At 46.9% G+C, this 26,719-nt stretch overlaps 12 protein-coding genes across 12 annotated transcripts; 10 read left to right on the top strand and 2 right to left on the bottom strand.

Moving 5' to 3' along the window:
* Positions 1 to 5,939: 5,939 nt before the first annotated feature.
* DSM5745_01009 (uncharacterized protein) lies at positions 5,940 to 6,881 on the top strand (the record flags this gene model as incomplete). The annotated part of the gene is made up of 1 exon (XM_026743025.1): positions 5,940 to 6,881. One exon carries the CDS (start codon positions 5,940 to 5,942, stop codon positions 6,879 to 6,881), a length of 942 nt encoding a protein of 313 aa, XP_026608870.1.
* A 268-nt stretch (positions 6,882 to 7,149) lies between these two features.
* DSM5745_01008 (DUF4246 domain-containing protein) lies at positions 7,150 to 9,234 on the top strand (the record flags this gene model as incomplete). The annotated part of the gene is made up of 1 exon (XM_026743024.1): positions 7,150 to 9,234. The coding sequence occupies one exon, from the start codon at positions 7,150 to 7,152 to the stop codon at positions 9,232 to 9,234; it is 2,085 nt and encodes a 694-aa protein (XP_026608869.1).
* Positions 9,235 to 9,664: 430 nt separating this feature from the next.
* DSM5745_01007 (alpha/beta fold hydrolase) lies at positions 9,665 to 10,651 on the top strand (the record flags this gene model as incomplete). The annotated part of the gene is made up of 1 exon (XM_026743023.1): positions 9,665 to 10,651. One exon carries the CDS (start codon positions 9,665 to 9,667, stop codon positions 10,649 to 10,651), a length of 987 nt encoding a protein of 328 aa, XP_026608868.1.
* A 347-nt stretch (positions 10,652 to 10,998) lies between these two features.
* On the bottom strand, positions 10,999 to 12,078 carry DSM5745_01006 (DNA/RNA non-specific endonuclease; the record flags this gene model as incomplete). The annotated part of the gene is made up of 1 exon (XM_026743022.1): positions 10,999 to 12,078. The coding sequence occupies one exon, from the start codon at positions 12,076 to 12,078 to the stop codon at positions 10,999 to 11,001; it is 1,080 nt and encodes a 359-aa protein (XP_026608867.1).
* A 2,626-nt stretch (positions 12,079 to 14,704) lies between these two features.
* On the top strand, positions 14,705 to 16,042 carry DSM5745_01005 (uncharacterized protein; the record flags this gene model as incomplete). The annotated part of the gene is made up of 1 exon (XM_026743021.1): positions 14,705 to 16,042. One exon carries the CDS (start codon positions 14,705 to 14,707, stop codon positions 16,040 to 16,042), a length of 1,338 nt encoding a protein of 445 aa, XP_026608866.1.
* A 401-nt stretch (positions 16,043 to 16,443) lies between these two features.
* Positions 16,444 to 16,938, top strand: DSM5745_01004 (YwbE family protein; the record flags this gene model as incomplete). Its single annotated transcript, XM_026743020.1, has 1 exon — positions 16,444 to 16,938. One exon carries the CDS (start codon positions 16,444 to 16,446, stop codon positions 16,936 to 16,938), a length of 495 nt encoding a protein of 164 aa, XP_026608865.1.
* Positions 16,939 to 18,192: 1,254 nt separating this feature from the next.
* On the top strand, positions 18,193 to 18,501 carry DSM5745_01003 (uncharacterized protein; the record flags this gene model as incomplete). The annotated part of the gene is made up of 1 exon (XM_026743019.1): positions 18,193 to 18,501. One exon carries the CDS (start codon positions 18,193 to 18,195, stop codon positions 18,499 to 18,501), a length of 309 nt encoding a protein of 102 aa, XP_026608864.1.
* Positions 18,502 to 18,989: 488 nt separating this feature from the next.
* Positions 18,990 to 19,322, top strand: DSM5745_01002 (uncharacterized protein; the record flags this gene model as incomplete). Its single annotated transcript, XM_026743018.1, has 1 exon — positions 18,990 to 19,322. One exon carries the CDS (start codon positions 18,990 to 18,992, stop codon positions 19,320 to 19,322), a length of 333 nt encoding a protein of 110 aa, XP_026608863.1.
* Positions 19,323 to 19,934: 612 nt separating this feature from the next.
* DSM5745_01001 (uncharacterized protein) lies at positions 19,935 to 20,249 on the top strand (the record flags this gene model as incomplete). The annotated part of the gene is made up of 1 exon (XM_026743017.1): positions 19,935 to 20,249. The coding sequence occupies one exon, from the start codon at positions 19,935 to 19,937 to the stop codon at positions 20,247 to 20,249; it is 315 nt and encodes a 104-aa protein (XP_026608862.1).
* Positions 20,250 to 21,036: 787 nt separating this feature from the next.
* On the bottom strand, positions 21,037 to 22,743 carry DSM5745_01000 (Fungal transcription factor regulatory middle homology region; the record flags this gene model as incomplete). The annotated part of the gene is made up of 2 exons (XM_026743016.1): positions 21,037 to 22,665; positions 22,717 to 22,743. 2 exons carry the CDS (start codon positions 22,741 to 22,743, stop codon positions 21,037 to 21,039), a joined length of 1,656 nt encoding a protein of 551 aa, XP_026608861.1.
* Positions 22,744 to 23,120: 377 nt separating this feature from the next.
* DSM5745_00999 (uncharacterized protein) lies at positions 23,121 to 24,344 on the top strand (the record flags this gene model as incomplete). Its single annotated transcript, XM_026743015.1, has 3 exons — positions 23,121 to 23,766; positions 23,830 to 23,922; positions 23,998 to 24,344. 3 exons carry the CDS (start codon positions 23,121 to 23,123, stop codon positions 24,342 to 24,344), a joined length of 1,086 nt encoding a protein of 361 aa, XP_026608860.1.
* Positions 24,345 to 25,687: 1,343 nt separating this feature from the next.
* Positions 25,688 to 26,644, top strand: DSM5745_00998 (uncharacterized protein; the record flags this gene model as incomplete). Its single annotated transcript, XM_026743014.1, has 3 exons — positions 25,688 to 25,963; positions 26,044 to 26,338; positions 26,430 to 26,644. 3 exons carry the CDS (start codon positions 25,688 to 25,690, stop codon positions 26,642 to 26,644), a joined length of 786 nt encoding a protein of 261 aa, XP_026608859.1.
* Positions 26,645 to 26,719: the final 75 nt, after the last annotated feature.

Below are 26,719 nucleotides of genomic sequence, written 5' to 3'. Positions count from 1 at the left end.
AATACTATACGTAGGTACTAATTTTAAAAATATTATTTTTACACCATGTAAGAAAAATACGTCTTAAAATATATTAAGTTTAGGTAATAAATTATTTATTTAATTTAACTTGCTGCTATTATAAACTTTTTTAGGTAAAAAAATAATAGTAAATATATAAGCTTAATTTTTATAAGCCTTTATAAATTTATATTATTTAAAAATTTAGTATTTTGCTACTTTATTACTAAATTACTATTAATTTATTATTATATAAATATACATGGCTTGGATAGTTATAATAAAAAAAATAATTAGGTATTTAACTTTAATTTACTTAATTTTTATATAAGGCTATTTAAATATTTTTATAGTGCCCCTAAAATTAGTAACTTTAATAAGTACTTTTTATACTTTTTTTAAATTATCTTGCTAACTGCTATATCCCTTTAAAATAAAATAAGAAAGTTTTGCTTAATTTAAATAAGCATGCTTAATAAATTTTATACTTATTATATTTACCTTTATTTTAGTATTTAAGTTTACTTTAGTTTTAATCTTGTTTTGCGGAGCTTTTACTATTATTTTTATTTAAAAATATTTACTTATTTTTATTTTTAAATATTAAGCTGGGGCATAAAACTTTATTTTAGCTTTTTTTTATTTTTTTTTTTATATATTTTATTTTTATTTTAATTTATATACTTACTTTCTTACTAATTATCTTGCTTTTTTTTATAATATTTTTTATTTTAAGGGTTCTTAATTACTACCTTATAAACTTTAGTAGTTTGGTTAGGATTTACTAGCTAAAAGTTARGGTTTTATAATAATTTTATATAATTAAGTATAATATAACTAGGTTTTTTACACTTAAAACATATTATAAAAGTTAATTTTAATTAATCTTGGTTTAGTACTATTTTAATATAATTTTAAAAAAATTTTATTATACTAGGAGCTTATCCCGCAGGTATTTTATTATAACTTTTTTTAAAAGTTTATTTTATAAAATAATTTTTTTTTTAGGTTTTTTTACCACGGGTAAATCCATGTTAATTTTTTTTAAATTAGTAATATTTTTTTCTTATTTAGCGGGTTTTAATTATTTATTATAATATAAGGTAATGCAAGGTTGCAAATGCAATATATAAAACTAATATTATAAAATAAGTTAAACTAAATACTTTTTAATATTTAGGAGTTCTGTATTATTAAGATTATAAATTTTATTTTAAAGTAAAGGTAAAAGCTTGCTAAAATAATATTAAATCTATATTTTTTTATTATTTCTTAAAAAATATTATTTTAATATAGCTAAATAATTAGCAAAGTCCCTAGGATCTTGGTTTTTTTTTTAACAAGCTAACTTTAGTTTAACTATAGTATTTAGTAAACTAGTTATTAAACTTTTTAGGATTATGGCTATTTATTTTTTAAAATATTCTTAAAAAAATTCTTGGTATTTTTTATTTATACCCTTTAATTTATTAGCATGTTAAATTTAATTACTTTTACATGCTAATTTTATTATAGTTAAAGCTTTTAGGATTTACTATTAATTTAATTTATATTTTTTAGGTACTTTTTTAAAGTTTAATTTTAAAGTACCAAGCTAGTTAAGGCGTTACTACAGGCTAAAATTAAAATTATACTTAGGTATATTTTTATTTTTAATCCTACTATAATTCTCTAGCAAATTATTTTAATATTAATATTACTTTAAAGGTATATTATATTTAGCTAATTAATTTTTTAAATATTTAATATATTTTTTTATATTTTATAATTATTGGGTTACTAGCGTTTCGCGAGTATTTTAATAGTTTTTTATAATAGTACTTTTAATAGTTTTAATAATAGGAGATTATTAAGTATTAAAAGGTTTTTTTTTAAGATTATTAAAATAGTCCTATTTAAAAATAAGGCATGAGTATACTAGCGGCATAGTACATGTTTTATAAATAGTTAATAAGTAAAAAAGTTAAAATTATAAAAACCTTAAGTAAGCTAACCAGGTATAAAACAAAGTACTAAAAGGCTATTTAATAAGGGATTAATATTAAATTTTAAGGCCTAGGATATATAAAAACTAACTTTTAATTAATTATTTTTTGCTAGGGTGTTAGCCTTAAATATACTATTAAAATGGTAGTAATATTATTATTGCGTGTTAGGTTAATATTACCATGACTTTTATTTTATTAGTTTCCTTATCTTATTAGGGCTTGGCACCCGTGGGTGTGACAGTAAATCAAGCTCTTAAAACCACTAAAAAGGCCTAAAAAAACTTTATAAAAAAAAAATATATTTTATAACAAGAATATTATAAACTTTTAAAATTAGCTAATTCTTAGGTAGTTCCTATTTTCTATATAATAACTTTTGCACAGCAAGATAAAGAGAGATAAGGATTTAAATAACCTTAAGTATAGCATTAAAAATAAATTATTTTATAAATATATTTTTTTTTAAAAATAGGAGCTACCTTACTATTATTTTTTTACTATAAAAAAATACATGGTAATATATTAACACCAGAAACATGGGATTACTTTACTAACTTTTAAAAAATAAAGGGCTTTAAGTAATATAAAAAAATAAAAAAGCAAGGTATTACTTAAGTTTTTAAAAATAATATACAGCCTTGTCGCAATTAAAAGCTTTAAATTTAAAAAGTTTTAAAAAAACTAATATAAAAATACTACTTTTTAAAAAGCAAGGCCAAAATCTAGCCTGCAAAGGTTTATAATAAGGCTATTTAAAATTAAATAACCTTATTAAATAATATTACTAAACCATTATGCTATAAAAAACCCAAGAATCTAAAAAATTATTTTTTATAGGCCTTATAATTATAGCTAAATACCTAGTTATAAAAAAAGATTAAATAACTTAACTTAGGTAATAAAAACTTAAAGTATATTTAAACCTTTAAATAGCTTTATAAAATAAAGTTAAAATAGTATTTTTTAACTTTAATTTATATATAATTTCTTATAAAAACCTAAGTACTAGTACACTAAGTAAAACTTTAAGTTTAACTTTAAGTTTAATACCAAGCTTAACACCAAGTTTAATATTTAATATCCAGGCATGCAAAGTACTAGTACTTTAATTTATATATAAAATTATATAAAAAACTAAGTACTTATATTACTACGTGCTTTTAATCTTCCTAGTATACACGCTCTTAATTTCCCTAGTATAGGCCTTTAAAAATACTAAGTTTAACACTAAGTTTAACACTAAGTTTAATATTTAAGCATGCACAAGTACTAGTACTTTAATTTATATATAAAATTATATAAAAAGCTAAGTACCTATACTACTACGCGTTCTTAATCTTCCTAGTATAGGCGCTTTTAATTAACCTTAAAAAGTTAAACTTAGTAAATTTTAACTATTTAAGGGGGTAATTTATTTAAAAAAATACATAGCTTGCGGGGTAATAAGGGCAGCCTTGGCATTATAAAATATATTTTAAATAAAAACTTTTTATTAGTTAATATTTAGCTAGTTTAAATATTAAAAACTTACGCATGTTTAGCCTGCAGTTTAAACACTAAATTTTATATAAAAAGTTAAAATTTAAAGCACTACACGCCCGCAGAGTATTTTATTACTAAGCTAGCTTAATTAAAAAGTAATAATTAATTATATTATTACTTATAGCTAATCCCACCTTATTAAAAAAAAATATATATAACCTAAGCCAGGTTTAAACCAGGAACCTTTAGGTTTTAAAAAATATTAAAAAAAATATTATTTTAGCCTATCTAAAGCTCCTAGGAACCCCGGGGAATAAGAATTTTACTTTTTACTAATAAAAAATAAGCCCTTAGTAGCTTACTAGTTTATATAGGTTTTATTAAGGCCTAAAAAGGCCTATAATAAGTTATTTAATATTAGTATCTAGCTTATTTTTTTATCGGGCTTACACATAACTATTAAGCTAATAGGCCACGTGTTATACTAAAAACTTTAAATAAAAAAATATAAGCCCGCTTTCTAAAGGCCTAAGGCCTTAATAAAAAAGTTATTATAGTTTATATATATAATACTATATAAATTAAAACAAAAACTTTACTAGGAATAGTGGCTCTCGGGAGCGGTGGGAAACGTCGGTGGAACAAGACCAGCCCCTGGGAGGGCTAAGCTCAGGGATCCACAGTTTCACTCCGCCACCAAGAGTCCAAGACCGATCCTGAAAGGCTGAAATAATAAGCCAAGAGTTCAGCGAAGGCGACAAGAGCGATCGACAATCTAGCCAAGGAAAACTAATGCGAGTTGTTTAATGTTGAAGAACTCGTTCGCACAGCGAATTGTCAGAATAGCAAGGTGCCAAGTTGAGGCTAGATAGGGGGTCCGTGTAGCCTGCTGCCTGGGTAAGTTGGTAGCGCTAGGGAAGGACAGATACGGAGAAGAGATCCCACTTTTCACCAACGGTAGGCTGAGTCTAGGAGTAGGAGTTCGTCCATAAAATCTACATAGGCCAGGGGTGGATCTCGGTTGCAGAGTTTTCAAGTGTCCGGTGAGCGGCTAGGCGGGCCGGTGGATCATTGATTCATCGACTGCTAAGCCTACTATGTAAGTACGCAACTATGTATGTACTCAGGAGGGATACGCTGTAAGCGTTGTGGCTCTATGGCCGATAGATTCGATAGTCGGTATAAGGTACCGTGGGCCTGTTGGTGGCTAAGCCTATCGCAGAAGGTGCTCAGGGTTGGTTGATAGCTCGGCCCACGCATTGATATTCAGGCACGGGGTGAACGCCGGCATGAGTCGATGACCCACGCATAATTAGGGCAGTAGGGCTATACCACAAACTTCCACCGGGACGGCGCTTGTTAAGTTCTCGAGGAGAGCGCCAACAACTAGGACACAGGCTCCTTAAGTGGGTAAGGGCATTTGTCATTCAGGTGTCGGCACAATCCGCCTGAGGACGACCGCTGATGATGCTGCATGCCCGCTCTTCCATATGGAAGATATTCTAAGTTCGGAAAAGACAAACCCGTCCTTTTAATTCCTACCTCGTCTGTGGTGGCGTACAGTGCTCCAGAGGGACTCCTTTGCCATCTGTTTATCGATCTGATCCCTGGATGGCATGAGCGTGCAGCCGGCCAGATTATGGAATGACTTCAAAAGCCCCACGGTTTCTAGGCAGTCGGACTCGGAGCATATGGTACTAGGAGTTCGGCCGAGGAGGGGCCGTACCGACATTATTATTGATTGCTGTATGGAGCATGCACCTTAGCGTACCGATGCTTTGCTATCTCCAAGCCATCCCGCAGTCGGCTGGTTCGCCAACATGCTAGAGTATGAACACCCAGCCATGATACGCTGGAATTAGGAGTAAAGTATGTGGAAATTCTTGGCTATGGTAAAAATAGTGTAATATTACGGTATTTTAAGCCAATCTACCACTTAGGCTGGATATATAGCGTATTTTARGTATATATTACTTTAAGGTTACATAACCTTACTGTTGCCACGCCGCCAAGCTTTTGTTGCCACCCTTAGTAAAAACTGGGTGTACATACCCTAGCACACCCAAAAAATGGATACGTTGCGGCAACGTATCCACTGGATTTCAGTATAACAACACGCTAGCTCCAGCGTGTTGGCGAACCAGCCGACTGCGGCCTGGAGGCCAGTTTTCTTTACCTAATCGCGATAGCCCTGCGCTGTAACGTCGCAGAGGGAAAGACCGCCAACGCTAGTAAAGAGTCGTAAACTACCATGACACACGTAGAACTGCGCTATGCGGCGGCGGCGGTGGTAAGTCTGTCGCATTTATGCACAATAGCTCTGGTATAAAGCTAGGTGTACGCTGCAAGATATGGATATCTGCTGATTTCCTTTGTTGTTCGCTTTAAGTCCAAATTATCCATCATTGCTTCTAAAGGGGATTCTTCGTCCTCTGGTGACCATTCCAACCTCAATATTTAGCTCCAACCATGAAATACGTTCGTTTCTTCCTTCTCTCTCTTGTCTGGCTCTGGGGCGCTGCCCTAGGCCTGAAGGAATCTCAACCCGCCGAGACACTCTACTTTTACGAAGCCTACCTGGTGGAATTCCAGACGAAGGAACCCGAAGACCGCATCATTGCCAAGAGGTGCACGGATGAACCAAAGCCCTGCAGCTTCACGAAATTCGTAGAGCATATTGTGGGCGAGGAGAGCTTTTTCGCCCTGACGGATGACCAGATGAGAATCATCGCGGAGGCCGATGGAACCGACGTCACTACAACCTCCCGAAGACTGAGGGAGACGGGCTTCAAGGTGGATTACGATCTCCCCGCTCTTATCGAGGGCATCGTGCCCGAGGACGAGACACCCGGGGGAAAAACACCGGGCGACGAGACGCCCGGCGACGAGACCGGGAACAAGAAGCCTGGGGATAAGAAGCCCGGCGACCAGAAGCCTAAGCCAAAGTTCAGTAACGTGTTCAAAAAGATCAACGAGGCGATCGGGCCTCACCTGAACACGGGCGATTTCGCGGCGGAGAAGAGAAGGATGGCAGATGCGCTCAAGCTCATCGTGGAGCATCGCGTCGCGGACAATATGAAATTCTTCCTCCGGAATCTCAAGTCAAAACTAAGCGGGGTGAAGCTGGTGATTACCTCGCGGACGACCTCGGATGGCTTTGTATACAAGGCTTACGACACAAAAGAGACAGCCCAAAAAATGAGAGACGAGGCGAACAAACTCAATGATGGGATGCAGAAGACGACCGCACTCCGAAGAGCCAACGGCCTCTCGGAAGAGATAAAGAAGGCTATTGAGGCACTGCGCGATGCAAATTTCGAAACCAAGGATGGCGGTTTCAAGGGCCATCAAGCGGTGATTACGGAAGCTAAAAAGACACAGAAATTGTTGCAGAAGCCGGGCCAATGCTAGACGCAAGGCTGGTAGGGGTAGATGGAACAAATAGGTACCGAGATAATATATAAATGCATGTTGCCCAGGCTGTGCACGCCCTGGTGTATTTTACTGGTAATTACCATACCTGCAGACTCTTGCCGTAGCCGATTGTCCTCTTCCGCACTTCAATTTGACCCTTCATGTGCCAACTTCCTCTCGGCATCTCGCGCACATTTATCATATCTCCAACGACCTACCGGCTACTTGTTATTATAGTACCTCTTCCAGCCAGCGTACTCGCAGGATGCCGCCCCTACTCAAAATTGAGCTCAACAACACAGGGGACGGCCCGCTGCAGGCACCGGGCTTTAACAGCGTCCCTTTGGAATTCAAACTCCCAAGCCATCGAGAGTTCGCCAGCCTACATCGAGTCAGCTGGCTCCCGGCACCTCTGACGGCCCGCGAACTCCAGATGCTGAAGCTGATGAACAGCATCACCGAGCGACCGCGGTGGAACGAGCGGGTCTTTGAACCGTCCACCCTGCAGACCTGGAGAGACGAGATCCTGCCAGACTTCCCGCTCGTCAGCGCGCGAGCATGGGACTGGTGTGTAGCTGAGCTGCGCGACAAAGCAAGCGAGTCTCAGGAGAACGGTGGGCTCGTAATGGTTCTGAACGCCGGCAGCGGCGTGTGCAAATCGGACACTCTCATCCCCGACGACGTCAGGGCCGAGATCAAGGATTTTGTCACGGTCGCGCTGGAAGACATCGACAACAAGGGCCAGAACCAGCCCGAGCACGTCCGGACCCTTCTTGACCCCTCTCTGTACCCCCTGGTGCGCGGACACACGCGGGTGTTGAGCGGCGGAGGCAGCGTTGCCCTTGAGCAGACATTGAACACATACGGGCAAGGAGAGGTAGCGCCGGTGCTGGATGATACGTGGGTGTCATCACGGCGGGACCGGGCGTACTACTCGATGCGCTATCAGCTGCTGCCGTGTGAGGTCGGATTCTGCGCGCAGGGCTCGGACACGGCAGCCGTGCGCATAACGTCCTACGTCAACAACCTGCATCCCCGCGACCACCGGCCGTTCTACCGAACCTTGGAACAGATGATCTCTAAAGCTATCGAGCCGTGGAACAAGACCCTCATTAGACGTGACCGCTACGTGCGCACTAGGTATAGGCACACCGTTGGTCGGCAGCCGCCGCGGATCCGCACGTACGGTGTCGACTGGACCCGCGGGAACCCCTACCCTGACTGGGCCGCGGAGCTACCGGCTACCCTGGACGTCGACACATCAACTGCAGAGTACAAGGGTGCTCTAGCGCGCGTGAAAGAGTATCTCGCTCTACCGGAGGCCGGGCTGAAGGTTTCGTGGTGGTTTAATAAAACACGCGAGCTCCCGGACGACTGGGAGACGAGCATATCGCTGCGCGAGGCCGTGGACATCAAATACAGCCGGCTGTTCCGCTTCGAGCACTCCGACCCAGGCACAACGTACTCCTACGAAGACTGGAAGGCAGGGCGAACGGCCCAGGCCATCGTCAGCCGCGAGGACTACGAGAACTGCGACCCCGACACGGACCTGTGGGAGAAGCGGTGGGAGACGACCGATCTCGCCCTGCAGCAAGAGATGATCCGGGCCCAGGAGGACTGGGACCACGAGTTCCAGACCGTCAAGCTGCAGGACGAGTTCCGGCACGCCGGGCTCCAGGTTTGCGTCCAGATCCGCGCCATCGAGCTGACACCGGAGACTCCGTTCTTCGCAGGCGAGGACTGGCACGCGGCGGGCATGCTGAACGAGCATATCGTGGGCGTGGCCATCTATGCCTTCGACATGGAGAACATCACGACTCCCCGCCTTTCATTCAGCCAGATGGTTTTCATGAACGGCGACGAGTTCGCCTTTGACGCCGACGGCTGGGATATTCCGTACGTGGAGAAACTGTTCGGCGTCAAGAACAATGGCTCGCCGCTGCAGGAGATCGGGTCTGTATCTGTTGTTCCGGGGCGCCTGCTCGCTTTCCCGAACTGCCTGCGACACCGTCTCGAGCCGTTCCAGCTGGCGGATAAGACTCGGCCTGGACACTGCCGCTTTTTAACGTTGTGGCTGGTGGACCCGTACGTGCGCATCTGCTCGACGCGCAATGTGCCCCCGCAGCGGAGGGACTGGTGGGAACAGGAGGTACGGTCGCAGCTTGCGGAGGTGCATCCGCTGCCTTGCGAGTTGGTGGATCAGATTGTTGCGGACACCGGACCCTGGCTTATGGACTTGGGGGAGGCTGAGCGGCAGCGGCGGGGGCGAGCGGAGGAGGAAGCGTTGGCTCTGGAGTTGGATAAGAAGGCGATTAAGCGGGAAGCTATTCGTCTATACAAGCTATTTTGATCACAAAACACTTGTGGTGTTCATCCCACCTTGTCCGTTTGGCTTAGAGCCTAGCTACACGACGCGATAGATGGCAGAGTCATAACTAGCTAGATCAACCCATTGCCTTGGTTAAAAATACAGTATGCCACTAAAGACCATGTGGCCATGAGGTGATTGTAGACACACAGGAGAACCAATCAGATCTCATCCCAACCAAACAAACAAGCCCACACTGCACAGAGCAAGATAATAGATTAAACATTCAGTTAGTGTTAGAATGGACCAATCACTGTACGAATCAATGTTACATTGCACGCTTAGATCACCTCACACTGGCCACTGCAAACTTGACAAATCAACAAAACACCATATTAGTCTGCTATATAACCTGCTTACTCGGACCTTCATCTCGCAATGTATTTGAGCTCTCCGCCTAGCCTAATTCACAATGCCCTCCACATCCCTCCCACCTACCACCCGCCTCGTCAACATCGGCACCCACTCCCTAGCCCTCTACACCCACGGCGCCGAGCCAACCAACTCCAAACAGCCAGTAATCCTCTTCATCTCCGGCGTCGCAAGCGACGCCCTAAACTGGCAAGCCGTAACACGCCTCCTCGGTCCCTCGCAGCGAAGCTACACCTACGACCGCTCGGGTTACAACAACTCCGAGTCCTCGCCGAACCCTCCAACGGCCGAGACCATCGCCCGCGAACTCTCGCTGCTGATTGAGAATGCGCCGATCCGCAACCCCATCATCCTGGTCGGACACTCCTGGGCCGGCGTGGTGATACACGAGTTCATTGCGCTTAGCCTTAAGGGCCCGGTGACCACGACAGAGCAGATTGCGGGCTTGGTGCTCGTTGACGCGAACCATGAGACTGCGCCGTTGGTGATGGACGTGAATGACCCGGTTCTCTGGACTGTTGCTGCGGGGGTGGATCCGTATGCTGCGTGGGGCGTGGAGGCGAATCACAAGTTGACGGTGGAGGAGTGGACGGCCTTCAAGGCGGCTGAGGCAACTGAGAAGTATGAGTTGATTGCGCGCAAAGAAGACGAGAATTACCTGTCTAGTTTTGAGACGCTGCGGAAGAAGGAGCTGGGGAAGAAACAGCCATTGCTAGGCGACAAGCCGGTTTATGTGATTGCGGGCACGAGGAGCAGGGATTGGAGTGGATTGTACAGGGCGGGTGTTGCTAGAGGGAATGGGACGGAGGAGGAGAGACGCCATGTGAGGGCGTTGATTGAGACGGTCGATGTTAAGAGTGCGGGTCTTATGAGGGAGTTTTTGAAAATCTCGACGAAGAGCGAGCTTGTTTTTGCGGCGAAGAGTGGCCACTTCGTCCAGTTGACCGAGCCGGAGATTGTTGTCGATGGGATTAACTGGGTTCTAGATGGAGCACCCCGGCCTTCTTCTCCTTATAGACGAGAATAGATAGTGTGCGTTTTACTGGATAGGTGACTCTTAAATATTGGAACCCTAATCTTATGTACTAACCTTGGAAAGAAGTCGTTAAAGAAAGCCAAGCAAGTATAGGACCGGAGACAATTGCCAGCATCTCGCCATAGCCAAAGAAAATGACATAAATTGGAGTTTGGTAAACTAGACACGTTGTTTGGTCTTTGAGTCCAGCAGCGCATTTAAATATATGGCTAGACCACAAGCCGGTCATGTTGACGAGATGTATATCCATAAGCATGGGGGAAACCCCCGCCTGTGTCCAAGATCATAACAGGATTATGCAATATAGCAGAAACAGCAGCATGCCTTCATCGGCTTCATCAAATCTTAGCACCAGCCATCAACCCAGTCACATCTTCAACCGCATCACTGAAATCCTTCACTTTCAGATCGCACTTGACCTCCTCACACAGCCGCCTCCTCTGACTCGACTTAAGCTCCTGCGCAAACTCCAGCCCACTCGCCCTCTCAACATTATCAAGCGCAACCTCAAAATCCCCCAGATCCCTATCATTCGCAATCCGCGCATTCGGCAACACAAAAGCGCCCACCGCAACCTGCCCCCCAATCCGGTGATCATCATTCTCCTCCTCCCCAAAAATAATCTTATAGAAGTGCGTCGGAACCGCCACATTCGGCAACGGCTCCTCATCCTTATCCTTACTGCCACTGCCAGCGCTTTGCTGCCCAATAACCTCATAGCTAACCCGCCATTTCCCGTCCTCCCCTTTGGCGGGCAGGTACAGCGGCCCCGTAATCACCCGCACAGACGGGTACCGGCTCGTAAGATTCCTGCAAAAGTCCTCCAGATACGCCCAGTAGTGCATGTTAAACCCCTCGCCCACCTGCGGACACATATTCGACATCTTGAACGTCTCGTCCACGGCCTCCTGCGACCACCGCGCGGAGTTGGCGGGGACCTGGTGGCCCCGGTCGTACCCGCTCTTGCTGTAGTCTGAGACCCGGGCGCGGAACGTCGCGGGGATGGACGGGTCCTGCCGGAAATTGTTCTTGCGGCGCCCGATTACGCTGGACACGGAGTCGCGCGTTAGGTGCTCGGCGACCCAGTAGGGGTTGCGGGTTCGGCGGTCGTAGGCGCCGTGCAGGGAGATGGCGGTGATTTTGTCGTTGATGGGCCCTGGGTTGCCGTATTTTAGGATGCCGATTGGCGAGACTGGGGGAGGGGTTTTTTCTTGGATGGCAGCGGTTGTGGTGTTGTTTTCGGTGAGGGCGTTTGGTAAGATGACGAGGCCTTCATCTGGAGATGGCAAGGACTTGGACTGGGGGGTGGGAATGTTCACTGATTCTTTCTCATTGGCTGGCGTTGAGTAGAGTAGGGCTAAGCCAGCGCCCAGTGTACTGCTTACTGCGGCTATAGTCATGGGCTTTGCTTTAGACATGTTCAAAGACAGTTTAAATAAATCGTGATTTGTTGGATAGCGGAGGGTATAACCGGTATATAAGAGACGCATAGACAGTGGAATGTAACCTCAGATCTAGAATCCATGGTTTTGCTGGCCTACAGCTGCTCTTTGCATACCATACCTTGCTGGAAATTTTAGTCTATGCATCATATATACCTAGATTATGGCCGGCTTATCTTAAAGTCTAGTAAGATAACATGCGTATAAGAAAAATACTGGACAGTTGATGATTCATCGTTGATCTAACGTGGTATGCTGCGATGGAATGAGCCAACCAAGGCATGGGGCATGTTACACAGACCGCACAATGACAGCCTTTCTCGGCCACCACTTCATATGGCCCCGGAAGCCGGACATGCAGTGCAGAGAGCCGAAAATACCTAATGCACCTTTCGGACCTAGGGATATGTTCCAAGGTTAGCTAGCAAGGATGGAAGCGCATATTTTGATATAGCATTTACGCGCCGCAATAAGTCCAGATAAAGGGCAATCTGTTTAGACTTGGTACCATCAGCGCCCCAGAGACAGTCTTATGTTCTTGTGGACTGCCCGGTCAAGCATCTACAACGCGAAATAGAATCATGTGTATGACATCGACCTGGGCGGTGATGGTAGTTAAGCAGAGCGTAGGCATAACCATATACCAAGGATGTAAGGGAAGGGAAACGCATCTGCTAAGTCTTTTGCAACACATAAACAGACGTCTCTTCGTGATGCAACATGGCATTCCCTTACGAAGAGTCAAAAAGGGTTGGCGCAGACAAAAATTGGGCAAAAAAATGACCAGTGCCGGGCTCGATCCGGCGACCTTATCGGTGTTAACGATACGTGATAACCAACTACACCAACCGGCCAATTGATGGAAAGAGGCGTTGAAGTATGCGTGAATAAGTCAAATTTATTGCTATAGGTAGATGCTCAATTGAAGCCCTAACAGCCAAGAGTGCCGCAGGTTGTTGTAAGCAACGCATTACGCCTGACACCAGCAGTTGACTCTCCATATCCTGTGAGACTAAGCCTACGGAGTATATACCTCAAGATAATGATTGGTTTACGCAGGGAGTGAATGCTGTTGGCGCGGAGTGTATCACTACATTGACTTTAGTAAATAAGCTGTTTGCGTCTCGTTTTGGCTGCCCCAACCACATTCTCAGGCCTGCTGCTAAAGCCAGCTGCTGGGTTCAATCGATTGACGAAATGTGTCGTCACTGTTTGTTTTGGTGGTGGAGATATGATCTGCAATTCTTAGATCATAGTCTTCATAGATCAATGGATCTGCAGATCGCCCTGGATCTTGAACAGTCTAGTGAAGATCTTACTTCGGCCTGAAGTCTGAATTGCCCCACAATTGTCGCGTAGAGTTAATGGTCAAAATTCGTGCATGCTCCGCAGTTCGGAGGGAATTACAGGACTACGTACCTAGGACAAGGCCTGAATTGCTCCCGCTTGATACCCATCATTACCTTGCTGCAGAATGCCCCATGTACGTCCTATAGGTACAATCATGGCAGGTCACTCTGTACAGGAAGGCGTAGAGGGATTAATGCCATGTCAACAGCCCTTTTACCGCAAGACTGGGCACATGTACTGATATAGACGGAGGTGGAGATCAAATGGGCAATTGCCACAAAAGGCTGGACTAAAGCCCTTGGCCGATTCACAGGTGAGTCTCTACTATCAGAGTTGCGATGGGTATTTTGCTTCAGTGGTCAACACACCACGAACCAAGTGAATGATTTTGTCAGACTATGATATTTATTCTCAACGATATTCTAGCCCGTTCATAAAGCGTTTGAAGGCTATAGAGCGTTGACTGCAAGGGAAAAGTTGATTCCTATCCATGAATATCCTAGAGGGTTGGGATACTATAGTACCCATCCATGCAGTAGAGGAAGTAGAGCTCAATGTTATTTCACCCTTGGATTGAATCAATTACCCAACTCAACAGCCCAGAAGACAACAAGCATATCATGCACAAGACGTTTATTCTCCTATAAAGATCAGTGTTCTTGGCTGGGTCTCGCAGAGAGCTGGAGGTGCAAGGTGCCTCCCATCCCGCAGTCGGCTGTCCCCCGAACACGCTGGAGCTAGCGTGTTGTTATACTGAAATCCAGTGGATACGTTGCCGCGATATATCTATTTTTTAGGTGTAGTAAAGTATGTACACCTAGTTTTTACTAAGGGTGGTAATAAAAGCTTGGCTGGGTGGTAATAATAAGGTTATATATTAGATTAGTAATATATACTTAAAATACACGCTATAATAGTTATAAATAATAAATCTAGCTTAAATATGGTAATTTTACGGTATTAATATAATAAACTTTTACCTTTATATATTCTACACCTAGCTCCAGCGTATCATGGCTGGGTGTTCATACTCTAGCATGTTGGCAAACCAGCCGACTGCGGGATGGTCCGTTTGAATACCCCGCCATAGCTCGGAATCAACTTTGCCAGTAGTTTCTATGGGCGTTTGATTGCTCGGTACAAATAGCCATCTCCGTAGTATGGATATCCTAGTTTTTTCTTCGTCCACTCACTCATCTCCTCCTCATCCATCAATCCTTCAACCATCCAGCCTCCAACCATCATCGCAGCAATGTCGAACACTGCCAACACCAACATGGCCACCATCTCCCCTTCGAGCAATGAGAGCGACAGTGATGCACCTGAAGTTGCCAACACCGACCCGGCCGACACACCCCTAAACCAGCGCTGGATGTGGGGCAAACCACTGAGCGAAAGCCATCACACCAGCCCGTCTGAAATCTCCTACATATCCGTGGAAGGAGACATCGCGGCCTGGCTGCAGGGGAACAGAATCTGCTGGCGGCGCCTCGACCACCAAGACGACAGCAACAGCGCCCCTCACGGCATCCACATAACCTTTACAGAACGGGAATACCAGCCTTGGAAAGTCCTCGTCGCGAAGGTTATCCCCGACGACCTCTGTCTGTACATCCTCGAAAGGGCCCCGGGACCGGTATCGGAATCGGAAGCAAATTCAGTAGAGTTCCAGCTGTTGAGTGAATACGTGCTCAGCCTTGAAACAGGACACGAGATCTGGTCCAGATACCTAGTTCAGCGACGGGAAAAGAAAGAGGGGGAGGGAGACACCGTTCCGTTTGCCATCGCCTACGGCAAGATCTACCGGCGCGGCGGAGCCGATCGACCCAGACTGGCCGTGAATGATCTGAAGACAGGCGCCTGGCTTAGGGACATGCACATGCCCGCCGCCGGCTACGGAGTCTTCCACGGGCCATGCCTTGTCCGCGGCCGCGAAGCCCTCTTCATGTCAAAGTCCATTGACGACAACAACACCCGACAAGAACACACCTTCATCGACGCGGAGACCGGAACCGTCCTGCAGACCCTTTCCATCACGACCTCGGCCCGCCCGGGCTGGACACGAAACTACGTCTTCTCCGACCTCCCAAGCCAAAAAGGGACAGCCTTCGCGGAGATCGTCCACAGCCGCAAAGTCCCCGGTCTACCATGGGCCGCAGAGATAACGAAATACGAGCACGACTCTGAGGGCAAGTTTGTCGCGGGCGACAAGAACACCCTGCACATCCATTTCAGCGAGGCGCGGATGCACGAGAAGATCGTGCTCGACCCGTTCCGGAACTGGCTTGTTTTCGTGCACGCGGAGACGGGCTGGGTCGTTACGTGCTTCCTTGAGCCGCGCGGGTGGCCGCGGCCGTGCTTTTTCTTAACGGTGGCTGGTACGCAGGAACAGGAACTGATCGAGATGGATTTGTGCATTGGGTCGGACAATTATATTCACCCTGAGACGGAGAAGTTTACGATTGGGACGGGGGCTGAGGCTGTGCTGGAGGATGTTTATATCCATCGGGATACGCTGATTGTCGCTAGTAGGAGTATTGGGGATGGGAACGCTCCTACAAAGAGCTCTGTGCACTTTTTCGACTACTAGGACCTGTCTGACTCTGCTTGCTTGCCGGATTCTGAGAGCTTCTCTCTTCCAATCATATTCCATAGCAAAATGAATTAGATACTACCGCATTAAAATATTGGTTGTATCAGGTTTCCGCATCCGACTGTTGTATTTGGACTCATTACTACCAAGCCATCAGCATGGTGTAATCCCGAGGCATGTTGAGACTCTCAGACTGGGCTTTCTACCCCGTGCAATTAATCCATACCTTTATGGTATAGAATACTGGTAGTGTTGTAGATGTTAATCCTCTGCTTATACACTGCATTACGGGCACGTGACCGCAGCACCAGCTGAGCATAATTAGTAAGCATGAATTTTCTTCCCTTTTGTCCACACACAGCTTTCCCACCAAATCCAACACCTCTGTTAATGCCAGGATGCCGCCAGTACCAACAACCAAAGACGTCATCCCCGGCGCAAGCGTCAACATCGTTTTGAAAAAAGATCAGCCAACCGGTCGCACAGTCGCTGGCACGGTGGCCACATTGCTCACGCGGGGAAACCACCCGCGCGGCATCAAAGTCCGGCTTACGGATGGCCGGGTCGGGAGAGTCCAATCTATGGCAAGTACAGCGTCAGCTAGTGGACAGACCGAATCTTCTCCAGCGACAGGGCCTGTAAATACAACTTTCCGCAACACTGGGTCGAGGTCTCGGGATGCTCCGGAGCCCCCCACCCAGGCGATTGGGTTGGATGCGTACATCACGAAGCCACGGCGGAGAGGGAAGGGCGGGAGTCGTGAAAACGGCCTCGAAGGGGCCCAGGAAGAGCAGGTCGTTGAAACTGTGGTTGTGGTCTGTCCGGTCTGTGGTGACTTTGAGGGCGACGAGGCAGCCGTTGCACACCATGTCGCCGGGCATTTCGAGGATTGATCATACTTGGCTGTTGCCGTTGGCTCTGCTATGTCGCTATCTTCGGAACATCGAACCTACCCCGGCGGCAGTCTATTATTCATTGCACTGGTTGGTATGGACTGCCAATGTTGTTGAATATCCACAGCGTCCTCGGAAGAACATGTCCGACATTGGCGGAACACACATTCCCCGCAAGCGACAGTTGGTGAAATACACGAACTTGCAGACTGTATTAAACACAACTGTTTTTTTCAAACACGGTCCCCACTGCCCGGGAGAAAAAGGGTCAAAAACCTCATATCCATCAGTCTAAACCTTAAATTAACCCCAAGACCCACGTGGAGAGAATAACATCAAGTGGAGCATCAATACTTGGAATGGAGCAGATGGAGCTTGAACCCCACAGATCCAGTATCGTCGTTACGGACCACGACTATTGTCATGTCCCACTCAGTCGCGGCACGCAACCATAGATTCTTACGGCAGATAATCGCCATCGACCAGTCAATTTCGAGGAGAATGGGAACTAGGGTTAGAGCTACCATGAACATTGAAAAACGTGCTTTACACCAAATTTTGATATCAAGGTTAGATCAAGCGCCACCAATGCAACCTTTCAGGTGTATTGATACAATATCAAGCTGTATATATCATCATACAGGTTCTAGTGTCATCCCTCGTACACTTGTAATTGAGACTTCTTCTCATATATACGGTATCCAACATCGTGCCCAGTATACTGATATGAAGATAGCTTTAAGGTTCATACCATCAAGACAAACAAACCCAGCAACCACTGACCATCATCCGAATACTCCGAGTCCACAACCCCTCTGTACCTCCCGAGGTCACTTCTGTCCATGCACAGAAACAGCCTATGAGCGGGTGGAACTAGAGGTTCGAGACTGATGGTGGTAGACGTCAAATCCTTGATACTAGTGAAGAGGCGCCGTAGTTCACATATCTACCTAGAATTGCTCCCAACGTGCGAGGCAATAGCTCCCGACCTAGGGTTGTCCATCTCACTGAGATCAGGGTTAGATCAGCCGCCACCTTCCCCAGTAAGCCAAAGAATCATTGAAGCCACCCTAGCACATAAGACGCATCACATCCCGGCTATTCAAGCAATCAAATTTTTCTAGACAAGCTAGTGATTTTGATTCAGGTGTGAGAAAATCCAAGTCAAAACCACCAACCGCACAACTCACCACAACTCTCTTTCATCCACACACTTGACAGCACCGCCTAACCCAAACCACACCAGAAAGCACAATGCAGCCAGCCAAACAGATGGCCGCTCCCATGCCCAACAAGCCACCCTGGTATCAGGGCCAGCAGGCTCCGCCCCAGTACATGTATTCTGGCACTAACGGCCGCCTGATCCCGAACCCGATGGCGCGAAGCATGAACCCGTCTGCGGCACAGCAGGATGAGGCCGTTGTCTCTGGCAATGCGGATGAGACTGCGGATGTGGATGCGCATGCCGATATGGTTGATGAGCCGGAGAGCTATGAGATGGGAGGTACTGGTGCGGCAGATCGGGGTGAGGAGGCCGGGGATGGGTATTATGGGTTTCAATAAGTGGAATTTGAAATGATTTCGACTGTGGAATGCATTATGTACTTGTATTTATTATTCCATGCAATACTCAATTTATTTTCTTTGATTGTTAATATCAAAGCACTAATGATATTCAGTTGGGAGTAAGACTCGAGTACATGAACATAAACATGAAAAGAAATGGAATTGTCATACTGGTGTCCAATAATGCTTAAGATTTACCCGGGGAAAGCACTGGCATAACCCATGGAACAGGTGGCGAGTGGATCGTGTCTTGCTTGATGTCAGCCTTAGGTCCACCGCCACTATCTACCATATCATAGGTATCCTCCAGACACCGACAACCCTAAAATATAGACGTATCCGCACAAACCACAGGATCAACCATCCGTGCTGAGTATCTGTCTTGCAACGCCGCCAAGTGCCACAGAGCGTCAAACAACACCCTACCAGATTCCACATACCTCTCGCCAGAGTTCTTCTTTCCAACTTGGAATTATTCATATACAATGCAACCCCAGAGCGAAAACACCCAATACAACGTCACCAGCGGCTCCCAGCACAGAATACGTCCCTTGGGAAGAGGGACCCTGCCCGACATGAGCGACGTGCAGAATGACCCCGCCAGCGAGTACCTTGAGCCCCCAGCCCACTATGCCAGGCCTGGCTGGGACGGCACGACGGCTGGTGATCCTTTTTATCGGAGTATGAATGTGTTGGGAGGTGGAGATGAGGGGGATGATGTCGATGCGGAGGCGGAGGACGATGATGAGTTCGGTGTTGAGCCGGAGTCGTATGAGCATGGCATTGGGGAGGAGGAGGATGAGGTTGATTCCATGTAAGGCGCTCTGTGGTGTTTTGAGTATGATGAAGAACAGCTGTACCTACAAGCTACAAGTGGAGAAATAGAGTGATTAGATATGTTATTTGCAAGTCCTGAATAATACCACCGAATAGCGATTACACCTGCAGAAAAGTCCCCATTCTATTTGGGGCCCAAAACGTCCACGTATGGATTCACTCGGCATTGATATCTTGCTAGATAGCACGACCTTTACCAATACAAAATAGCAGTTGAATCCTCCATCCTGTGCAAAAGCCCGTTGCGAACCATTCTCCGTGCCACGTCGCGTATAATGCGCGTCAGAAGACCCAGATTCATGCAATGGATAATACATCCGGCATCTATGTCAACAACAAGTCACAGTAGAGTAACCCGGGTATACCTGACATCATGGTTAGACCAACCGCCACCTGGACTTCAACGGTGTACGCATTCGAAGTTGAAGAAGTCCTGGAAAGTATTTCTATCAACGGCGCCCGCACTTCCTCGCAAATCACCCTGAATTCCAAATCAGCCATATCGTTACCAAACCAGATCCAAATCAGCTGCAAGCCGTCTCCTACACAGATTCATATTCATCGCACTCCATCTTTCCGCGGAATATAAGCTTATGGACGACGAATTCTCCTACAACCGCTCGCAGCAGCGCCGCGTCCGCCCCGCCGAGTACTCCGGCACGCTGGGCAACATGCAGGCGAACAACATGCGCGACAGCAACATGCAAACAAGCAACATCCCGCGCCGGATGAGTAGCAACATGCAGGGGACGACCAATATGCCGGGGAGCGGCGGGCATGCGCACGACATGCCGGAGAATGTGTGGACGGGCGAGCAGCAGGAGGTGCGGAATCCGATGCTGCAGGGGGTGAATCCGAATACGCGGGGGAAGGAGAAGGATATGCATGATTGGGTGAAGGAGGACTAGGGTCTGCTGGTCTGAGGGGTTGTTGATTGAAAAGTATTGGGGGTTAAGTGTGTTTTTTTTTTTTGGATTGTACCTAGACCTAGGGTAGACTGGTATTTGGAGCACGAGTGAATAATTGTATTTTGCGCTACCTGATGTTGAGTACACTAAATTGTTTGTTGAACTCCAGAGTGTTGTCAAGATTGTATTGGCAGCAGAAGCCTTCAAGTGAAAAGGATATGTGTTTCACAAGGTAGTCTATTCAGCCATACAGTGGACGCGGAAGCATATGCCACTTGCTCAATGGAGTTGACTGACATCAGGGTCAGCTAACAGATTGCTATTAGTAACTAGACTGGATTCATGCTTTTATGGGGATTATATAAGAGAACATTTGCCAGCAAGGATTCTGTACGTCGCAGACTGAGAACCATGGTTGGTCCTTTGGAGAAAAATAAGTTTAACTTTTGTATCAAACCAAATGACACTTGTTCAACCAATCAGCTCGCATAGCTCAGTGGTAGAGCGCGTGACTAGTAAAAACAACAATTATCCAATTCGGGTAATCACGAGGCCAGCGGTTCAAGTCCGCTTGTGAGCATTTCTTTTTAGTTTTTTTTTTTAATGTATCAGCAACCACCAATTATCAAAACTAGGTGACGTTCTTCTGCACTCAAACAATTGTCTAGACTGGAGGATAAAAGGATAAAAGAAGTCAAAAACCGCAGGCTAGAATTGCGCTCCCTCAGGATGAGCATACTGTCTGTCGCACTGCATTGACACATTGGATATATATAATCTCCCCACCTCAAGCCAAAGCATACACAGCGCGTCTCTGTTTCACCGTCCTCACAGCCTCCATACAAATTCCCCGAAACCGCCTCATAGCATCTGACGCCAACTCCACCATAATCTCATCGAGCCAGACAAGCGCAGCATCAACGAGCCCCATATCCAGGTCAACTTTCGAATGACGGACGTCGAGAAGATTATTCGCGGCCAGCAACATCGCAGCAGACGCGTACGGGCACGCCGCGATCCAGCGGAACCAAGCACCCGCCCAGACCTCTTGAAACAATAGCATGAAAGCCCGCGCCTCCTGCACAAGGATTTCCCAGCATGGCGGGAGCTGGAGGGCGCTTGTTACTCCACGGCTGTAGTTCTGCACGCCTGTTACCCATTGCTCGTCCATGCCCTGCGCCTGGCTGAGGAGCATCATGCACTGCAGACTGCTGGCGTGGAGGACAACGGAGAAGCCCAGATTCGCGGGGTTCTTTGTTATTTGTGTGATGACCGCGGCGCTGAAGTGCAGCGGGATGGACGCGCGCCATTCATCCAGTGCGAGACTTATACCCTGTCGTGCCGTGATACGGTCCAGGGGACTCTGGTTCAGGGCTCGTCTGGAGTAGAGGTATGTATATATGCGGCCTTTAATGTTGGCAAGCTGGATACGGGCCAGGAAGTAATTCATGCTTGCTTTTCCGTCTGTCATAACTACGGTGCCGGCCGTGTGGTCGTTGTCTTCCGGGGTCACTGGCGAAGAACAGGGTAAGTCGATGTCTATATCGTCGTCAGCTTGAATGGAGGGTATTTGGGCACGCAGGCTGAGGTCTTTGTCGAGGATGTATGCTATCCAGAACACGCGGGCGTGCTGTCTGCGTGCTACGGGGTCTAGATGTGCCGATGCAGAGCGGTCGTGGAGGCCCAGCTTGTGCACTAGGCGCATGGTCGCGGATATCAGCATCAATGATGGAGTGCGGTCGCGCGAGGTCTGCAGCACCATTACCATCCCCAGCAGGGTCTGGATGTTCAAGAGGCGGGTCTCGCTCTGCATCACCGTCGCCATGACAGATTGTGCTTTGCTAAGATAATACTCGGCCGTGCGTGAGGTCTGGTGCTGAAACACCCCATCTTCGATAGAGGCGCTTGGCATATGCTGGCTTGCCAGCGCGAAGACGACGTTGATGGCAGCCCAAACGACCGGGTCGCGCTGTCGCGGTCGAAGGGCGTAACACTTTCCGACCATGCGTAGAAGCGTGTCTGTGTGGAAAAGCGGCAGGACCGAGTTGCATGTTCTCAGGAAGATTCCAACCAGGGCCATGGCCTCTTGCAGTGGGGGGAGTTTCATCGCGCCCGAGCCGATTGCTTCGTCATGGCCATAGTCATCTGCTGCTTGATATCCAGCTGCGACCTGCGCTTCCGCTTCCCGTCTGACGGGCTTCTCCCCGATCCTTTTGGCCCGATGCATCGCATGATATTGGCTTCTTGGCGCTGAAGGATTATCCGGCTTTTGGGTGGCGCTATGACGTTGTACCTTGGGCTTCTTGCGACGGGGAGCAGCAGCATGCGTGCACTCTCTTGCATAGGTGACGCAATTGGAGCAACGGGGTTGGTGCCCGTCGCACTTGAGCTTGCGGGTATAGCATAGGTCGCATGCCTGCTCAAAAGAGCGTTAACTAATGTGTTTAGATACGAGGTGTAGAGATACCTTTCTTGGTGGATTACTCGAGTCCATCGTACCCCTGGATAGCTTTTTCTCCACGGAGCCACGCTGTCAGTTATGCTTGGTAACTTATGTATAGGGATCCGTGGAGACACGGTCCGATTATCTGACGAATTGTCGTAAATGTCCGATTGCTAATTTGCGGGGTAACTTCGTTCCGCGGAACTCGCCGGCTTTAGTAAGGGAGATAACCTCGATACGGGACTTGATTGGCTAGTTTTATCCAATATCTAGATATATCAATCCCAAGCCCGAAGCAGCAGACCATAAAAGCTGTACTCTTCTAGTATCTTCCTACGTCCTACTCCAAACAATTGAGATTTGTTCAGCCCTGCGATCCCTCTCTTATATTCATATTTCTGCAATCGGACTCCCGGGAACCAAGTAAAATGTCACCCCCAAGCACCCTCCCCATTATAGCCGTCGTCGGCGCCACAGGCAACCAAGGCAGCGGCGTCATCCAAGCCCTTCTGAACTCCAACACACCAGACGGAGGTCTCTGGCACGTCCGAGGCATCACGCGCGACCCAAATTCCAGCAGAGCGAAGCAATTCCTCACCGACCACCAGACTCCCGACAACCGCCTCTCTCTCGTCCCAGGAGACACATACGACCAGTCCTCTCTCCGAACCGCATTCGCAGGGGCGCACGGCGTCTTCGCCATGACGTCCGAGAGGAATGCCGGACGGATCCTAGAAAAGGAAGAAGAGATGAAGCATGAGGTTGACGCAGGGACGAACATGGTCCTTGCTGCGGAGGAGTGCGGCGTCAAGCACTTTGTCTTCAGCAGCTTGCCGGATATGGTGAGCGTGACGGGGGGCCGATATGTCAAGATCTATCATATGGATAATAAGCACGAGGTTGAGAAGATTGCGAGGGGGAGGCTCGGTGCGGCGGTGACTTGTCTTATTCCTGGTTTGTTTCTCGCGATCTTGCATGGTGTCTTGTGTAGCTGGATGTGGTTTACTGACGGCGAGGCCTGTGTAGGGTTCTTTTATACGAACTTGGTTTGGCCTCAATATACCGACCGTCGATGTAAGTTACTTTGGAATATGTCGGGCTTGGCACTTTTACAGTGAGACTGATATAATGTAATAGCGGACGGGGTGGTACGATTCCGTATCCCCATCCCAAGTAACCAGGTGGCACAGTGGACCGATCCAATCCACGACATGGGCGCTTTCGCGGCAAGTGAGTTCTCCTCCCCCGTTTGAACTGGATAGACCGCAGTTGTTGAAAAGTGACTGACCCGTTGACTCAATGCAGAGGTATTCTCTCTCGGCTCAAAAACCAGCGGCAAGACATACCTCGCGCTAAGCCAGCGAGTCACACCCGAAGAAATGGTCGCGACATTCACAAAAGTCACCGGGCAGCCCGCGATCCACGAGCCGATAACCGCAGAGGAGTTCGGAGAGTTGACTGTGCCCTTGGTTGGGCCGGCGTTTAAAGAGGATGCTACCGAGATGATGGAATGGGCTGCTGTGGCGCCGGCGGATAAGGTCTGTTATGGGGCCTTCGATGAGGATATGGACCGCTCGTTTGAGGAGCTGGGGGTGAAGGCCTCTTCTTTTGAGGAGTGGCTTTGTCGGAGTGGGTGGACTGGTCCGGCGTGATGGATGGAAATGAAGGGACTTGGGAACCTACCATTGTACCTTGGTCCAGTTTAGAGACTCGATTATCAGGATTGCTGACTATAGCCAATCTACTTTGCATCTAGCAGGCTGTAAAAGATCGAAAACGACTTTGTTAGCTTTTAATACTCCCCAGATGTACCTAAGTTATTAACCATGATCACCGACGCCTTGGGAGAAAAAGTATGGCCGAGGGGGAAGGTGGGAGGGGGGGAAAAGGAAACAATATATTATGTTATACTAGTAATATAATTCTTATTGTATTATTCTCAGGAGGCACACGACATGAGGGTGGTGTGGGCAAAGGGTTGATCAATTGTTTTTCAAACTCATAACGGCGGCCAAACCCCTAACGGCGGGGGACCGTCCAGACATGAGAACCATATTGCGGGGACTGCGTAACGGCCCTCCGGCTGATGTGGTGCTGATGGCCCTCATCGCAACCCGCGTGAGATTGAGCTTATAGGTGGACTGGAACCGATATCAAGCCAGCATTTGCAACCAACAAAGCACGAAGGGGATAGGGGTGTGGAGCACGAATGTGGTCGATGAACTCAATACAATTGACTCATAAAGTATCCGGAACTGATTTTGGACTTATTCATAGCTCTGCATTTCTGGGAGCCTTGCTTGGGCCTCAGGCATGATGCGAGAGGCTTTCTTCCTTTTTGAAAAATCGTCATTGCCAGCGATTGTGGCTTGTATGTTCTTCCGCTATTGCGAGGGTTTAAGCCCCAGCAACTGATTGAAAATCGGCAATGGCACCTGCATGCATCTGCACTTCTATAGATGGCATAGCGTACATGATGTAAACTGACTACATGTATCTAAATTATCCATTGGTTCCGACGGAACCTGTGCTGACAAAAATCACCTTGCTTATACAACCAAGGCTTATACATTTAGGATCTAAGCCAGTCCCTCATATCCTTTATTCGAAATAACAGGCCAAGAATTACAAATAAAAAAAATCCGCGGAAGAAACCGGGATTCGTAAGCATTCTTGCATGCGGAGAGTTATGAGACCGAAAACGATATCCACCAGGATCATGTAGCAGGCAGAGGGCGAGGAAGATCCTGGCGGTATATAATTCTCATGGAACCCTCTCATTTATTCTTGCCTCCCATCACAGAACAACTGCCTTCCTCAATCCGCGGCAAGTCAAAGATTCTGCGACAAAAATTGTGTTGTTTCCCACAAAAGAATCGATCTCGGCACCGAACATGGGAGTTAAGACTGGTATCACCCTGTATACCGAGGGAACCCCAAATGGCCTGAAACCAACCATTTTGCTGGCCGAGCTTGGTCTAGAATACAAGGTACCATGCCCTGTCCCGCGGGTCTTGAATTGCCGACTGACCCCCGTTCTCCAAAGCTGCACCCGATCAATATATTCAAGCACGAACAGAAGGAGCCGTGGTTTCTCGAAATCAATCCCAATGGCCGGATTCCCGCTCTCGTCGACGAGGACGATGATGGGAATAAGATTACGCTTTTCGAGAGCGGCAGTATGCTGCTGTATCTCGTGGCCCGGTACGACAAAGACCACAAGGTGTCCTATCCTTACGACTCTCCCGAATACTGGGAGACGGTCAATTGGGTCAGTCTCGTCATTGCCCGTGGCAACTTCGGCCTGATGATGAGCTGGTCGTTTATCGCTGACAACAATTGATACCATAGCTAATGTGGCAGATGGGAGGAGTTGGCCCAATGCAAGGCCAAGCAAATCATTTCGCAAGTATGACGAGCTTGCAGGTGTATATTTGTTTGTTTGAAGATATGCCTGATTCGCGTTCTTTCACATTAGGAATGGCACCGGAGAAGCACGAGTACGCCATCGGCCGCTATGTCAACGAGACCCGCCGTCTGTATCGCGTTCTCGACACCCATCTTGAGAAGAGCAACTCCGGCTACGTGGTTGGGGACCGCGTCACGGTTGCTGATATCGCCTTGTGGAACTGGGTCGCTGCTTATAGTAGGTGCTCCCACATGGGCAGTCTACCATCCATACCTACTGTATAAACACAAGCAGGTACCATATAACCGCTGACAACTGGGCACGGCAGGATACAGCGGCTTGTCCAGCATTGATGAGTTCCCGCATGTGCAGAAATGGCTTTACGAACTCTTGAAGCGGCCCGGCTTCGAGGAGGGCAGGAATGCACCACAGCCGCATATCTATCTGGAACTGAACAAGCTTTCTGACGAGGAGTTGGATGCGAGGGGGCGTGCTGCTGGGGATTGGATCCAGGAGGGTATGAAGAGGGATGCGGAGGCCTAATTGCTGTTTCAACTTTGCCATTGATCCCAGTATGCGTGCTGCCCAATGCGTACCATAATTCATACTATGTGATAT

Source organism: Aspergillus mulundensis (assembly GCF_003369625.1).
Source record: "Aspergillus mulundensis strain DSM 5745 chromosome Unknown scaffold_0, whole genome shotgun sequence".
NCBI classification, from domain to species: Eukaryota; Fungi; Ascomycota; class Eurotiomycetes; order Eurotiales; family Aspergillaceae; genus Aspergillus; species Aspergillus mulundensis.
The sequence above is the reverse complement of the archived record's forward strand: the minus strand, read 5'-3'. Positions and strand labels throughout refer to the sequence as shown.